Source organism: Pteropus vampyrus, unplaced genomic scaffold (genome assembly GCF_000151845.1).
Source record: "Pteropus vampyrus isolate Shadow unplaced genomic scaffold, Pvam_2.0 Scaffold84, whole genome shotgun sequence".
Taxonomy (NCBI): domain Eukaryota; kingdom Metazoa; phylum Chordata; class Mammalia; order Chiroptera; family Pteropodidae; genus Pteropus; species Pteropus vampyrus.
This window is the reverse complement of record NW_011888865.1, coordinates 1,167,555-1,185,253: the sequence shown is the minus strand read 5'-3', so window position 1 is coordinate 1,185,253 and position 17,699 is coordinate 1,167,555. Positions and strand designations below refer to the sequence as shown.

Genomic DNA, 17,699 nt, shown 5'->3' with positions numbered 1-17,699 from the left:
TATTTGTGTATGTGTGTTTATTTTATTTTTAACAAACTTTAGATATCGATATGGTTTGTCACATACTTTTTTAATTTAAAATAATTCTGCTGGCATTTTTATATCCATAAAGATTCTTCTATAGTATAATCTTTAATAGACACATTACATTTGATCACATATCTATATTGAGTCATTGCAGAATAGAACAATGGCTAACTATATGGACTACAGAGTGAAACTATGTGGGTGGAAAACACAGTTTCACCTCCTACTAGCTATGTGTTCTTAGGCAATTTATTTAGCTTCTCTAAGCCTCAATTTCCTTATCTATTTAATGGATGCAGTAATAGTATGGACTTCATAGACTACTATGATGATTCAATGTTAATCTTTATAAAGCATCTGGAGAGTAAGCAGTCAATAAATATTTACCATCATTATCAACTTTTATTTTGTCTATTCTGATATTTATTTTAAATAGGTAAGTTTAGTTCATTTGTATTTCTTGTGGGTTTGAAAATATTTAGACTTATTCTATCATTTTTTTGTTTATTGACCATCTTTTTTCTTTCTATCTTATCCATCCATTTCTATCTCCTATTGTACTGAAAATATTTCTATATTTGCATTTTAATTTTTCCTCTGCTGGTTTTGAAACCTCTGATTTCTATTCCTTTATTGGTTATCTTTTTGACATACATAATAACCTACAAATTACTCTAAGAAATTTAAAATTAAGTATCATGCTCTCAAATATTCAAGGATCCTAGTGTACTTTAACTTACTGAACACTCCAATCTCCCAACTTGTTACCTTCATTTGAACATAAAACGTAATTTTTATTTAAAATCAATGGCTGATTAAATTTACAATATATTTTATTAATTTGTGTGTTCATCATTGATCCATATACTTACTTGTTCCTCTCAGTTCACTCTTCTTGCTGTACCTTCTTTAATTATTTTTGTAATGGTCTTGATTGTTAAATTATCTTAATATTTGTATGCCTGTACTCTTACTTTTGCAAGTTTATAATTTAGCCAGGTATAAACTTTTAGGTTAGCAGTTATTTTCTCTTGACACTGTGAACATATGTTCTGTTGTCTTTTGGTCTCTATTATTGCTGAGGAGAATCTGCTTATTTTAATTATTTTACTATAGTTAATCAGTCTTTTTTTTTCTCGTAGTCTTAAGATTTTCTCTTTATCTCTGATGATTGTCAATTTTACTGCCATATGTCTGAGTGTATACTTTATTTATTTACCTTAGTCAGTTCTTTAAAACTTTTTTCTATCAGAAGATACTTATTTTGTAAAATAGTTTTTTATTTGAGTTTTTCCAGTGTTTCCATATGTCAGAATTTTGTAAGAGATACTTTGAATTTAGGTAAATATCCTGTATTTCACCCACTTCTATTCACTAATTTTAGCATTCTTTAATCATTCTTACTTGAAACAATTATTGCCAAGGATATTACCAGTTAATGATTTTCTAATTATTACTGAGAAAGTTGCCAGTTAGTGATTTTCTATTTTCTTCATTTCTTCAACACTTACTGACATTTTCCTATAAGGCAGAGCTTTATTTTCTCCCTCATTTATTTATTTGTTTATTAATTTATTTTTAGCAGTATTAATTCATGAAAAATAATTCCTGTATGAATTTTGAGGTTGCCCCCATTACCTGTTGGGCTTCCTTTCAGTCCATAATCAGATTTTATAACACTGTTTTATTTCTTCATATCCATTGTGGAGCCAGCATTCAGGTTGATTCAATTATTGGCAATGAGGTAATCTTTGTAGATTACCTCATGTTTATTTCATTTCTGGTTCACAGAGGTTTTATATTGTTTCAGATCTCAGCTCTACCTTTTGTTTTTCTCCCTTCATATAGTAACTATCATTGCTGGAACAGAAGGAGTGTGATGTAAATATAAATTAGGTCATCTTGACAGAAAACAAAATCAAAAGTATTGTCTTTCCCTTATTTTAGGACATGTAGGTTATTTTACTATATAAGTAAAGTTACTTGGTCAATGGATGACTCTATTTTCAAAGCCTTTGATAGATATTTCCTAGTTACTTTCCAGAATTTTTGTACCAATTTATATTTAATCCTGCTTTGAAGACTTGTACATCTTCCTCAAACCTTTGCTAAAACTGCTTTGAATTACGTGTTTTTGTTTTTTTTTGTAGGCTTGGTAGGTAAAGAGTGTAATTTGGGTATTTCATTAAACACCTGAGTGTACGTTAATAAGCATTTTGTTTTTCTCTTGACACTTGTTCTCTTCTCTCAGCAGAGTTATTCACAGCTTTTATTTGAGTTCTGTAGCCAGTTTTTCAATGTCTTGTCTTCTCAAGTAGGCAGTCTTCCACTTAAGGACAGTGGCCCTGTTTTATTAAACAGTGATCCTCTTATGTTTGGCAAAGAGTAGGTGGTCAATATATATTAGTTGAATTGATAAATTCACAAATTTGAATGAGGAAATAATTCTTAGGTTTTAAGTTCAGATTAGTTCTCATTCATTAACATTTTTTTTTTTCGATCATCCCATGGTTCTCTCTATTTTCCTTTATTCTAATCACTGGTGGAATAAGATTTGAATTCTGTTATAAGGCTAACTTAGTTTTCTATATGTCCCATCCTTGTTATTGTTAATGATGATGATGATATTTTTTTCTTTCTTGACTTCTTTTAGATGAACTGAATATTAGAATTCCATTTTATCTCCACTATTAGCTTTATGTTTTAGTGGTTGCCCTAAGTATTACAATATACATCCTTAATTTTTCGCACAGATTACTTAGTATTTTGCCACTTCACATGTAAGAACATTACAACAGTATACTTCTGTTTATCTCTGCCTATTCTTTGTGCCATCATTGTCATACATTTTACTTCTATACATACTATAAATCCCAATATACATTTTTATTACTTTGTTTGTAAAAAATTTGAAGATATTAAGACATGAAGCAAAAATTATCTACATATTATTTCTTGTACTCTTCATTTCCTAGTGTAGATCTGAAGATCTATTTTCTATCATCTTTTTCAGCTCTAAGAACTTCCTTTTATATGTCTTGTATTAAGTTATATTGGTGATGAACACTCGAATTTTCTTATGGGGAAACATCTTTATTATGCTTCCATTTTTTAAAGAATATTTTGGCTGGATCTAGAAGAGCAAAAATGGGAAGGATTTTTTCTTTTCCTTTCAATACTTTAAAGATATCTCTCCATTGTATTCTGGATTACCTTGTTCCTAATATGAAGTCATCAATCATTTTTATTATTGTTCTCCAGTATATATTACATCTGTTTTACTGACTGATTTAAAATTTTTTGTTCATCTTTGATTTTTATTAATTTGACTATGATGTGCCTTCATTGTGTTTATACTTTGTGGGATTTGTTGAGATTTTTGAATCTCCGTGTTTATATTTTTTAACATGTTTAAAAATATTTTAGTCACTATTTCTTTAAATATTTTCTACACCAATCTTTCTTTACTCTTCTTTCGAAACTTCAGTTACATATGTATTAGACCATGAATTATTTTTCTGTAGGGTTTTTAAAATGTCCATGCTTTAATTTCTCTCTATGGATCATTTTTATTGCCTCATCCTCAATTTACTGATATTATCCAATGGGCTTGTTAAGCCCATAGACACACATAGACACACACACACGCACGCACACACACACAATATTAAAATTTTAGGTCTCGAATTTGTTTTTTTTTTTATACTTTTCTTTCTCTATCAATATTCTCCCATCTGTTCACTCTTTTAAAGGGTGTTCAGCTTTTCTTTGAAATTCTTAAACATATAATAACTATTTTAAAAATTTTCTTAGTTAATTCTAATATTTTTTACATATTTGGATCTGTGTTGATTTGACTTTCCCCCCCCTTGGTTATAGGTCACATTTTTCTGCTTCTTTGCATAACTAGTATATTTTGATTGCATACTGAGTACTATGGATTTTGCGAGTTTGTATTTTGTTGTCCTTTAAATACTATTAATTTTTGTTCAATACTGTTAATTTACTGACAGATGAATATAATACTTTCAAGATTTGTTTTTAAAGCTTTGCTATAGCAGGTCTAGAGTAGCTCTATTCCTAAGGCATGGCTTTTCCAGTTCCTCAATTTGAATTCCTAGAGTGTTGAGTATTTTCTCTCCTTTCTGGCTGGTCAGATGTCATCTCTCTAAGCACTGTGCAAACTCTGGAGTCTTTATTCAGCTTACAAGTCCGTAGGAGTTATTTCATGCCAGGGTTTGAAGACTTTTTCTCCTGTTTGAGAAGTATTTTATTAAGCCAAAGATTTAAGGGAAACTTTATGCAAGTTTCCAGAGCAATTTTTGTGAGATTTCTCCTCTTGGTACCCATCTCTGCAAATTTCAGCTCCTTTAGCAGTTCTGAGTTCTGATCTTAAACATTTTTAGCTTAGAGAGTCCACGATTATTTATTTGGCCTCTACTGGCTTCCTCAGTGCAGGAAGTAACTCCCAGCAGAAAGTCAGAGAAATTGTGTGGCTCACCTTATATGTTTCTGTTTTCTCAGGGAATCACAGTTCTGCATTGCCTGTTGTCCAGAATCTGAAATATTGCTTCATATATTTTTTATCCAGTTTATGATAGTTCATCTTATCTAGTACCAGGTACTCTATTAAAGCTGGAAGCAGAAGTCTTTGTCATTGTAAACCTTTAAAAAGTCTGGTTAATTACTAAGTCTGGTGTATAAAAAAACAAGAAAGATTTCTATGAACTAATATAGTGTTACTTCCAGAATACATTGTTAAGGTGAAAAAAGCAAAGTGCCAAAGAGTACCTATAATATTCTATCTTTCATGTAAGAAAGGAGAAATAAAAGCACACATATGTATTTATTTGCATGAGAATCAGAATAAGGTAAGTCAGACATTCATGATATTGGTTATTTACAGAGGATGATTATGTTGGAATAAAAGGAATAGGAGGGGTGTAATTCTCTGAATATATCTTTTTTTTTTTATAGTTAGCAAGGCTGGGGCAAAGAAAGAAAGTACAAGATGCGCCTAAAACATCTCCCTTTGCCAGCAAGTAAGAAAGTGCTCAAACTTTAATGGAGGCATTTCAAAAGGACATGGGTCAACTTGAAGAGAATCCTAATGGCCAAATTTGGGACAATTTGAACAGCAAAATAAATAAATATCATCACAGATCATTACCCATACTATAAAATTAAAACTTAGGAAAAAATATGTGAAATAAAGAATAAACAAACGAAGAAGAAGAGAAATTTCTTCTTCTTCCATACAGAAGAATGCCAACTAACAAACAAATTAGAAAACCACTACTGGCAACCCCCATAGTAATAATTAACAAAAAAGAATGATCAATAAATGCTAAAACTAGTGAGTGCAAGTGGGTGAAACACAAGATTTCATCTAAACTCAATTATTTTCTACTAGATTCTTATTAATTAAAGAAATAATATAAAACAGTAAATAAATAAGGTTAATATGTTTGTGTGACCTTAACTTTTTAAATATTTCTCCCTTTTGATTCCTCTGCTAATTTATGATTATGTCTCCCCTCAACCCTTTATTTGTTTCCTATTTCCCATGAGATATCAAAATTATTTGGCTTAATGTCTAAGACTCTCCTAAATTGGCTTCTGCTTATTACCTTTTCTATTTTACTTTTTAAAACTGTTTGCCTTATGGTTGAGCAACACTAGATAAATGCAGTTCTCCAACTACCTCATTCTAATGTATTGTCATATTGCTCTGCAAATGCCTTGACTTGTTTTCCATGGCATTTTTTTTTTGTATGTTTCTTCATACTTGACCGAAATCATCAGTTGATATAATTGTCTCACCTATTACACTCTAAGTTCCTTAAAGTTGTGGCAGAGTAAGCATTATTTAAATGTTTATTGAACTGAACCTCTTTTGAATTTCCAGAGCATTTTATCTGTACTTTTTGACACTCATAGCCTTCTACCTGATTTTAGAGAGACTTTTATATGTATCTTATTTTTTTTTACATTAAATTTGTTGTTGCTGTTAATTACAGACCACATCTTGTTTGTACTTTCCCCACAACATCTACTTCAATGTCTTTCATGTAATAGAATTTGATAGATATTTGTTAAATCAATAAACAGGCTGAGGACCTTTCTTGAAAATTGCTACTCTCTTCTCTTGATTTCTTAGGTAGAGCCTAGTTTGTTTCTCTCTTCAGCTTTTAAAGGAATCCTAGGACCTTTATCTTCAGAATATATATAATAATGGAGTTTACTATTCTCTAGCAGAAGAAAATGGCTCAAATTCATCAGTTGTTTGTAATACTGCGCTAAAATCTATAAAGCAGCAGCATGTTGTTTCCTATGACATAAAAGAGTATTCAACCTCACACTTCTTTAGTTTGAAATGTTTCTTATGTCTGAAGAGGGTATTACAAAGTGAAGTAAAACTAGGTGCTTTATAAATATAAAGGTCAGAAAATATTAATAGGATTGCACTACTCTAGAGCTCAACTGGGTTATACCTCAGGCTAATCTGTGCCGTTCACATTCAAAGAGGATGGGAAGGAGCAGTGCTTTCCACTGGCCTGTAATCACAGAGCTTGTTTGACATAACTTTTTGGAGTTCATAAGGCTTTTAGTTCTTGACACAAATTTTGTGCATGATTTTCATCAGTACTAACATTCATTTTCAAATAAAAAAATTCCAGGTTTGAGCAAAATAGTATAAATAAATGAACAAACAAGTAAAACAAACAAAAACTAATAAAGCTTCAAAACAAGTACTTATTTATCTTACAGAAGAGTTTACAAATGAAAAAAACATTTACTATAAGATTCTTTAAAATAGAAAAGTTTTCTGATATATGTTCAGGCATATGAATGATATGAAGGTAGTAATACACTCATTGCCTTCAAAGAGCTTAAAATCTGCTTGAGTGAGACAAGCATAAATAATGCTAAGTTCATTTTTTCTTTTGTTTATATTTTAAATTGTTCTTGACATAGATCATTACATTATTAGGAATGTAAAGGAGAAATATACATCCTGAGAGCATCATAAGATGAAATGTCCCGTCTAGTTGGAGAAAGGGAAAGGATTAGCACAGGCTTAGTGGAGGAGGGGCCATGTGTGTAGTTCTTAAAAAATTGGGTAGTGGCAGAAATAGAGTACCACGGAGTAGAAGTGTGTTCTGTAGAGAAAATGAATCAATTTAGATTGAATAGACATGAGATATCAATGTGATTTTTAGAGGAAATATAAGAGGCAATTGAAAATGTGAGACTAGATAATGGAGAAAAGATTATCTAGATATGAGTCACCTGGGAGTGAGGATTTAGAGAACAGATAGAAGAAAGGAATTTTGGAGTAATAGTTGAGCTCAGGTGCTAAAAAGAGGAAAAGGAAATGAAAGAGAAGGAGCAATCAATCATTCTAGAGATAGGGTGTCAATTAGGAGGGAGATGTGTTTCTGAATATAGAGATAACAGTTTCTAGAAGGAGGAAGTAGTTAATGGTATTAAATGCCAGAAAAAGTGAAAGACAATGACTGTAGAAAGTCAGAGAAAGTGGAAGACAATGAAGACTAGGAGGGCCTTGGTGAGTTTAAGAGTGCAGGATTTGGGGAAGAAATGGCAGCATTCACGGATATAAGTGAGTTGTAAACTGGCTGCCCTTATGTAGACTCCAGCCTAAGTTTATATTTCATTTGATTCATTTGTGTTAGCTCATATGGTATTTAAAAAATAAATAAATAAACTTTTTATCAACATTTAAAAATCAAGTTATTTCACATAAAAGTTCAGACTTCAAAGTTCTCTTGAAAATTCTAAATATGTGGCGACTCTGGGTCTGGGTTTCCTCATTGCTAACGAAAATGCTAGAAATGACTAGAGACTGCACCTATTAGACGGGGCAGGAGCTCTCCATTTTGCCAAGGACTATCCATCTCTTTCTAATTAAACGTTTTTTTTACACCTAGTTCACTTTACTTATTTTAAGCACCTGAAATCATTTGACACTTTGACATCTAGATCAGTGGTTTTCAAATTAGGATGTGTCAAAATCACATAAGAAACACAGGTTGTAGGTCCTTACCACAACAGTTTCAGATTCAGTAGGTCAGGAGTGAGGCCCAAGAATTTGTCTTTCCAGTGAGTCTGCAGGTGATGCTAATGCTGTTAGTCTGGGGACCACCATTTGAAAGGTTTAAGGATAAGTGAGTGGTAAGGTAGTAATACAGGAGTTACTGTAGTGGTTAGGTGCATAGACTTTGTATTGAGACAGAACTAGGTTCTGTTTTTTCACCCATAAAATGCGGATGATAGTGCTGACTACACAGTTTTCTGTTTTAATCTAAATGAGATAAATGAATATAAAATATCTATCATTATCCTCAAAGCACCTAGCTTTATGTAACCTTTCATTAAATGATTCTATTGTATCATTACTATTAAAACTATTATGTATTTCAAAAATATTGATTTTTAGGGAGAAGGTCAGAGTTAGATTGCTAATTTGGAAGAAAGAGTAATCAAGGGTATTTATTTATTCATTTACTGAAGATTGAGGGATAGAAGTATAGAAGAAAATTACTACTTCCATGAAAACCAAATTGATGAGAAGTTAGTTACCAGTGGAAGGAGTAATGGTGGGGAAATAAGTTAAGGTATTAAGATTCAGGAAGCATATTGGCCAAAGCTGTGAGAACAACCTTGACTTCTGCCCCCTAAATGGAAGAAACACATTCATTTTCAGTTCTGCATAGCTGGAACTGAGAACAAACAGCACCCACATCATCGGTTTCAGTTTAGCAAAACCATTAGTGAAGTGGGCCCGGATATTTAGTGAAATCTCTATGAATTGAGGACCCCATTGAGCCAGGGGCTTTGCTTTAGGGGATTTTGGATGGAGGCTGCCTCTCTTTGCTAGAAGCTCCAATCACACTCTCTCACTCATAAAAACTTGTAGCTCAGAGAAATCATTTATGTTGTGGGGCTACAAAGGTAGGCAGTGTGCCACAGCTTGCTAAGGGCTTCCAACATAGCTTATTGATTTGCACCTCACTTTAAGAATGCTGTTTTGTGCATTAACTGATAATAAAGACTGAGTAAAATGCCCAAGTAAGAGCACACTCTCTTCTATATTTAGAATCCAATATGGTGCTGGGCTTACTTTTTGATGGTTTAGACTAAAAAGACAGCAGTTTTTCCTTGACTGCTAAGAGGGAATTTGCCCAGATTGCCCCTCAATTCTGTCAGTTTATTACCCACTCAAGCTGGCTGAGGCTTCTGATTTGCCAACCAATAGGACATCATCAATATAGTAACAACTTAGAATGTCAGAAAGAAAAGCCACTTATGCTAAGTCTTTACGGCAGATGTGGTGGGATTTGGGTATTGAGGAAGTACTGTAAAATTAGTGGAGTCTTTACCATATGAATAGAAATTGGTCTTGGACCTTGAGTGCCAGTGGAATAGAAGAAAGATACTGGGAAGATAACATACCAGGTGCCATCAGTCAGTGCAATAGATTTAGTTAGTTACAGTGTTTGGAATAGCTGAGGCTAAAGGATCTAAAAAACCATGACTTTGTCAGCATTCTATCCTTGTCACAATAACTGTCAAGAACTATGAAGGGGCTAAGATTTCACCCTGCTACAGTTTCATGGATGCTGTCAGAAGACTCCTAGGACAAAGACAAATGACTTTATTATTCGCAACAAAAGCAGTAGCCAGACTGCATTTTCTTGAACCAGTTCCTCAAGCCCTAATTCCTAGTGAGCAATGAAAAGATGGCCAAGTGATATTCATGCAGTGGAGAGTAACCATTTAGGAAACACAAATCTTTACAATGGGCAGTAGAAAACCTATTATTTCTATCATCCAAAGCTATAGTTATACAAAGATCCTTGAAAAGATATTCCAGAACAGAATCACACAGTACCTCTGCTTGTTCTGTGAGCTCCAACAGGTACCGTATAGTGGAGATTCTTGCAAGCATGGGAACTTACATAAGATGCAATCAATCCTTCTATCTTTATCTTCCCATTAACTATGTTCAGCTTTTACCAGATCATCAATTTGTTTGAATAATCCAAGTTCAAGACTCCCTGGTGAAAAGCTTTGAAATTTATAAACTTGGTTTTGAATAACTGTCTGATTTTATGTTTCTCTTTGGGAGCAATATAAAAATGGGTTAAATAGTATATTCATATCTAAAACTAACATAGGCAGTATCTGATAATATTTATTTAAGTCTTAGACATTTTAATGTGAATGTTAAAAGTTTAAAAAACATTTAATTCACATTGCAGAAAACAAGTATTGATTTTTAATTTTTTTTTTAGGTTGCAGGTTGCAGTGGGCCAAAGGAAAACGCTTCATGTATTGAACAGAATAAAGACCATCAGTGTTTTGAAAATGAAATGGACAAGAAGACCAGTGTAAGTGTTAGAGTGTTTTCTTTACTTCTGTGTTTAAGGGGCAAGATGTGTCTTGTTCTCTGTGGGATGTAATTTAATTTCTGGCTTTGGTCTGGTCAGTATACTGAGTTCTCCTGCTACTGAGCTGATCGTGACCATGTATCATTTTGATTATTTGTATGTTTTCATTTTGAAATTTTTGTTTTCTGTGTTTTGTTGTATATTCCTAAGTTGCTTGTGATCACATAACCATTTTATAAACTTCTGCGCTTTTATTCTCTTATCTGGTTCAGGTCTTTCAGAAAAATTCTCGCACTATGCTGTTGTAGTGATTTTCAGGTGCTATTTGTTTGTTTGTTTTTCAATAGCTTCCCCAAAGCAATCTGAAAACTACTTCAGTCATAGATTTTCTTTTTATTGTAATCTTGTATATTTATCAAGATAAAGAATCAAAATTAATGACCTGCAGGGCAATGTTAAAGAGGTCAGTTATAGTGCTTTAAATGATGAAACCAAGAGCTTGTGTCTAAGGAAAGTATACGTATTTCCAACTATAAGTATTTTACTAATTGGCAACCTCAAATTTAATTTATTTCTGATCAGTTGTCAGAAGGTGATCCTCCTTTGCTATAGCTAGATGATATAACTCGGGGTTCCATTATCTATTTTATTCATAAAGTCAATGAAAATGAATTGCAAATTGTTTTTTTGAACATGGAATATGTGTTTAAAGCACATATAAAACTCTTTTGAGAGTTTATTTCATAGGAATTGGATTTATTGAGGCGTCTTGAAATATACCTTCTATGATGTTTCTTCTTGTCTTTCTTCTAAATCTGTTAGGAAGCAGAGAAAGCCTTCATTATGGTTCCATAGGCCTTCAAATTGCTTTCAATATACAGAGATATGTCTACTGAAATTCAATGAGTGGTAAATATATATCAATTAAAAAACAGTTCCACTTACAAGTTGGACTGATTTTTCTATCATTGCCAATTCATTGAGTCTCCTAGTGTTGACTTGGCCTTGGGATTTGTACAAAGTTCTGAGTCAACGCCAATTATGAATTTTGATCATTACTGTGAGGAATTTAGTTAAAATAAAAAAGATCATATGAAAAAATATCAAAAAATATTGTATGATAAATTTTCCTTCTCTTTACAAGGAAATCATGGAATTTAGAGCCAAATTTAACAATTGACGTTTATAGAATACCTTTATAGTTTATAGAATATCTTTATAGAAGACCATTATCTGCTCTGCTGAAAAATATTTTTGTTTTACATAGAAAGTGTTATTTTAATTTTTGAGGCTGTTATATTATGTTAGATGCGCTTCCAGGAAGGGAAGTCATCCAATTTGGCAGTGGTATTGTTTTTCTCTGAAAGGGCAGCGGGAGGGTAGACATCCATACTGAACTCATAATACTTAGAAAACAAAAATTTTGACTTCCTGGCTGTCGAAGAGAATATTTTTATGTTTCTTCCTGAAAATGAAGTCATCAGGCCTTAGTAAGATAAAAACGTGCCAACTTTTCTTGCAGCTAAATTAAATAAGTGCTGGCAAATAAATATTTTAGGAAACTTTTGTGTTTTTATCGTGGGAAAACATTGCTAGCCTATGCAATTTAAACTCTAAAAACTTCAGTTTCTTTATCTTATAGGGTAGTTATGAGATTTTAATGAGATCCTGAATATGTGCATGTTCAGTACTACCTGGCCAATAGTAGATTTTCATTCTATTGAAATGAATTGCAAGTCTTACATTTATTTTATTGGTAGACTCAATTACATATAGATATTATGGTTTCCTTGAATCCATGTCTATATTACATAACTAAGAGTCTATAATATTCTTTTGCCTGGAAACCACTTGGTCAAGGTGAGGCTCTTACCTTGGTGATTTCTACTTGTCACTGTTCAAGATAAGTTCTGGTTGAATGAAAATATACATTTGTGATATTTCTTAATTATTTAAAGACAAATTTGGTTATATGCCAAACAAAAGAATAGTCATGATTATTGTGTGAATATAACATGTTATCTCAATTTTTTAGTTCATAGACCATTCTTTAAGGGCTTGACAGTAAACTCCAATTTGGAAATCATGATTATATAGATCTATTAAATATAACACTGGACTTTGATGTCTTCATCTTCAGAATTAAGGTATTAGGTCAGATTATTCAGAAGGATTCTTCCAAATCTTAAGTCTAATTATTCTATGACAGTAATTGTACACAATAAAGTACGTTAGCTAGCAGTAGAAATAGGGCATGAGCCCCATACAGATTTAGACTTATGTGATATATTTCGAGAACAATACATAGGAACAGCTTCATTAAGCCACATTAGTTTGAGAAAATTTCAGCAACCTAATTCGTAAGTCCGTGGTTCTTGAGGTGTGGTTCCCAGAGTGGCAGCATTAGCAGCATTAGCATCCTCTAGAGATTTGTTAGAAAAGTAAGTTCCTGGGCTCCACCCTAGACCAACTAAATGAGACATGCTGGGGGTGGGACCTAGACATCTGTGTTGTAATAAGCCTTCCAAGTGATTCTTACATTCGCTACAATTGGATGACCACTGCCATAAGTAGTAAACCTCTGGGCTTCCTCTGGGGAGTTTACTCACCATTTTTCCTTTCACATGCTTTAAATCAATCAGTTTAGGGAAGGCCCAGAAAACGATCTGAGGCTTTATATGACAATTAAGAGAGAAGATATTGTAAAATATGTACTCTTTAGGTTTCTTTTTTTGTTTCGTTTTTACCATTTGTTCAGTGATCTGCACAAAAAACTCTGGGGGCTGATTTTCTTACATCATTCAGAAACATGTGTTAGTATGTGTTAGTGTCCTGTATTACTCTCTACTCTTGCTCAGTTGCCCACTTTTAACTATAGCTTAATTCAGAGCTATCTTCTGGAAGCTGTTAAGCCATGTGGGAGAAGTCTTCCCAAGGGCATTGATCTATAGAAATCAGAATCAGAAATAACTTTCAATTGCATTCCTAATCTATGTCCAGCAGGGAAAATTTCCCTGCTTGTTTTTTAGCCTAATTTTAATATGTCTGGAGATATTTTTCCCATCATTGAGACATAGACAAACTGATGTATGCTCCTTACAAAGCAGTGTTTTCAACTGATGACTTCATCTTGCTCTGGTTTCAGGGTTTAAGTGAATCATTGTGTTATCACTTGTCATGTAATGTGGAAAACACTGAAATTATAAAGAGCAATACAATTTGCAAAAATATTTATAGGCCTTTCTCAGAACTGATAAAATTATGTAAATCTAGTGGGTAAATTGAAATTTAGAAAGTGAAAATAAAGACATCATTGAGAATTTTAGATCTTTATTGGTGAAGAAATATTTTATGTTTAATGTGGTTCTTTCATTTTTATTTTATTTCTATTATTTTCTTTGAACAATTTAAAATCATTGGAAGTATCTTTTAGAGGTATGTTCTGTGTTCAAATAAACCTAATAAACAAAAGGTAGAGTTGGGAGATTTGGTCTTTCAGAGTTCTCATGAGAAACAATGAGGGCTTTTAATCAGATCATAGAGAGAAGAAGAAACAAAGAAATGACAGGATTTGGTGACAAGTAGATTGAGAATTGGGTGATATCAGAACAAAAATAAAAATATTTAGGTTAACTAATAGATAAGTAGGGTGAATTCAATGATGGTATCTTAAGTTTGGGATAATAGTGGAACAGCTAAGGGGAAATATTATGAGGGGAGTTAAATATACTGATTGAGAACCAAGTTTGATATTAAAAGTCGGACAGCGATAGGTGGAAAGAGCAAAAGATCCACAGTCAAAGAGTAGAGTTTGTATCTTGGCTTTACCACTAATTAGTTACGTGACCTTGAACAGATTAAATTACCTCTATTTTTATTTGTGAACTATACAAATGCCTCTTAAAAAGATTTAAAAATTTTAGATTTTGATTTAGTTGTTTGGTATTTTAAATCTAATTTCTAAAGCAGAAAACAGATTCTAGCTAATCGTGCAAATGAGAACTGGTTGGTAAAGAGACTAAGTGGATACTATGGAAATACCACAATAGATGGGGCAGAAAGTTAGGTCTCCTAATGAGAATGGAGAGGTAACCAGGTGGAGAAAACCATAATAGGAAACATATCAGACTGGAAAGAGAGCATGACGTAGGGGCAAGTCATAATTGAAGCCAGAGAATTTGGGTTACTGTCTTTTTACTCTGGGTGTTCCTGGGCAAATCACTTGGCCTATCTGTGCCCCTCAGTTTCCTAATCTAAAGCTAAAGGCTTTGATTAGATAATTTATGGGCCTTTTTATGTTATAATATATTCATAACACTTTGATAGAATAGGGAAATTATTTATTTTAGAGAATCCCTACATTGCCCTTAATTTTTTTTTCAGACTGAAATGTATCTGTTAATGTACTCAAACACCTGCACTTTCTGATTAAGAGTAGTTTTTTAGCTCAGCTCTATTTCTCTATTTACTCTGCTTGATAATATTTATAAGGAACCTTCCTCAGTGCCACTCAGTCATGGAAAAGCTTTTTTATTTTTTTAAATGTTTATTTGTTTTAAGGAATGAGAGTAGAAGGATTCCCTTGCCTTTATATATGTACATTAATTGCTGTCCCTGGTTCTTATTTTAAAAGTGATGATTCTGAGTTAATCTTCCTGGAGTAGTAAATTAAAAAATACCACAGAATCAGAGGATTAAAAGTAATTGTAATGCTAATCAAGGCAATGCCTATCTTAAATCTCTTCTGTTGCTGACCTGTTAAAAGGGAATCTATCATCTGCTAGAAAGACTCTAGTTATAGGATATTTATCACCTCCCAAGGTAGCGCATTTCATCTGAGTGACTTTAAATATTATGTGATTATTCTTTTTATTAAACTCATGATATTAAAGCTACTTTAGCGTTTAGTATATTTTTTATTTTTCAATGTCTGTGAAAGTAAAGTGGCAAACTTCTAAGTTTTCGAATTAATGGGGGAATAATCCTTTTTCTTTTTTTTTTCTTTTTTAGCTGGAATACCATGGCTAACTCTAGCTAATTTGGTTTACTAATTTAAAACATAGAATGTAATTACTCTTCATTTCCATGTTGATGAAAATATTCTACTTCATCTTCGAGCATCTCGTAGTGCCTCAGGCTCAATGTTCTGTCTATTAAAGATCAATGACTGGACTTTTGTACTAGCATTTCAAGAAATCAGATTTTTGTGTTACCAACTCTGACATAGTCATAAAATTATTTTTAATTAGTCTATTCGAATAGAAATTTATTTATTAGCAGTCTCTAAAGCAGCACAAGTACTACAGAAATGAGACTCTGGTCATTTGATATATCTATATTTAGGAACCTGGTTTTTACATATGTTTGAAAGCAGTGACGTCAGAGAGTTTACTGCCTATGTTTTTTCTCCTAGGAGTTTTATGGTTTCAGATCTTAAGTAAATAAAGTAAAAAAGAAAAGAAAAGAAAACAGTGAAGTATATACTCTGTTATCAGATATGGAACACTTAGAACCAAACACTTGAAGTTTATGGTATTTACTACCTGGATCAATGAGTTCAATGATTTTGAAAATGTGTTGGATCACCATTATAACAAAGATGGGGTGGGACATGGGGTTCGATGATCAAGGTTCACATCCTGGTTCATCTACTCAGTCAGTGGAACACCCAACATGCACTGGTTTACTATTTCAGTGGCTATATAAATTTGGGCAAGTCAAACTTTTCTGAGCCTCAGTTTCATCACCTCTAAAATTATATTTACTTCACTGACCATGAACACTTAATGATAATATGTACGTGAATGTACCTAATCCCATCCTGCTCAATAAAAAGTTAATGCTGAATCTCAAAACGATCTTTTATTTCATATATTTGTAAATACTGTGATTAGTGACACTCACATCTTTAGAAACCAAGCTATATTAAAAGCAATAGATTGCACATCTTTAGAAACCAAGCTATATTAAAAGCAATAGATTTGGACCCTAACCCTATTTTCCTTTTTAATAAAAGAAACAGTTTTGTTGAGATATACCTTATTCAATTATTCAAAAATGTCATATATACCTTCTTCTGTATGCTGGACAATATCCTAAACACTGGTGATAGAGATATTGACAAAACAGATAAGCTTCTGGCTCTTAATACATTTCAAATAGAGGATATAATAAAATATGAGCAAAAAGATAATTTCAGATTGTGATAATTACTATGAAGGAAATAAACAGGATTATGTAATGGAGAATGATGGAAGGAAATCTAATTTAATTAAGGAGATCAGTGGGGGAAGGACTTACTGAAGTAGTGACATCTAAGCAGAGACCTGAATATTGAGAAGGGGCCAGCTATGTGAAGATCCATAGGAAAGCTTCTGGCAGTGGGAACAACAAATTCAATGCCCTGAGGAAGAATGAGAGTAAAATATTGTATTTGTGGAACAGATAGCAGGCCAGTGTGATGGACTGTAGAAAGGTGGAGTGTGGGAAGGGGATTAAGCAATACTACCAAGTTTATTTATGTTAACTTGAGAGCAAAATTATGTTTCAGACCACATAGCCTTTTAGATTTATGGCCTGTGTACAACTATTTGGACTCTATTAAACTCATAGCATTGTATAATAGTAGGAAAAATTGAACCTCATAGGACGTGTACTTGATGTTCAGCAAAGTTTATATAAACTTTGATTTGTTAGGGAAACAACTTTTATCAAATGTTTTCATTATTTATACTTTACCATTTATAATTATCTAAAACTCAAAGGTTATTTAGATTTTGATGATTATAAGGGTGGGGGTAATTACATGATTATCAATTAGCTATGTTCCAATTCATTCATGTAAGCAAAACTGGCATGCAATTCCTTTCTATACAATTAAAAATCATTGTGAGAAAGTAGGTGAAAAGTGAACATTTATTGATTTCTGTTCCAATTTTTGATTCACTCAAAATTTTTCTTACTTTTGTGTTTCTCTTATGAAGAAACACACACATTTAACATGCAAAGAATATATAAACTGCCTTTTATGATTTTTTAAAAATCAGAATCAAGTACTATCCAGATATTTTTGCATCATGGAAACTTTCTGGAAAAGTCAGACCTTTTCTAGTTGATCCTAATTTTTTATTTGCCTCTGGAGAGTTTGGAAATCAGGGCAGGCATTCTGCCATGACCTGCCTGCAGTCTATTTATTTTACTAAGCTAACAAGCTTTGCAGATGTCATTCGTGCGCCTGCTGTCCTGGGTGTATGGGGA

At 32.6% G+C, this 17,699-nt stretch overlaps 1 protein-coding gene across 1 annotated transcript in view; it reads left to right on the top strand.

The window, feature by feature from the left end:
- DLG2 (discs large MAGUK scaffold protein 2) overlaps positions 1 to 17,699 on the top strand; it is a 1,459,931-nt gene that overhangs the window by 312,946 nt on the left and 1,129,286 nt on the right. Inside the window, exon 4 of the mRNA XM_023532491.1 lies at positions 10,347 to 10,442. Within this exon, the coding sequence (XP_023388259.1) occupies positions 10,347 to 10,442 (96 nt within the window). The remainder of the gene's footprint in view (positions 1 to 10,346; positions 10,443 to 17,699) is intronic.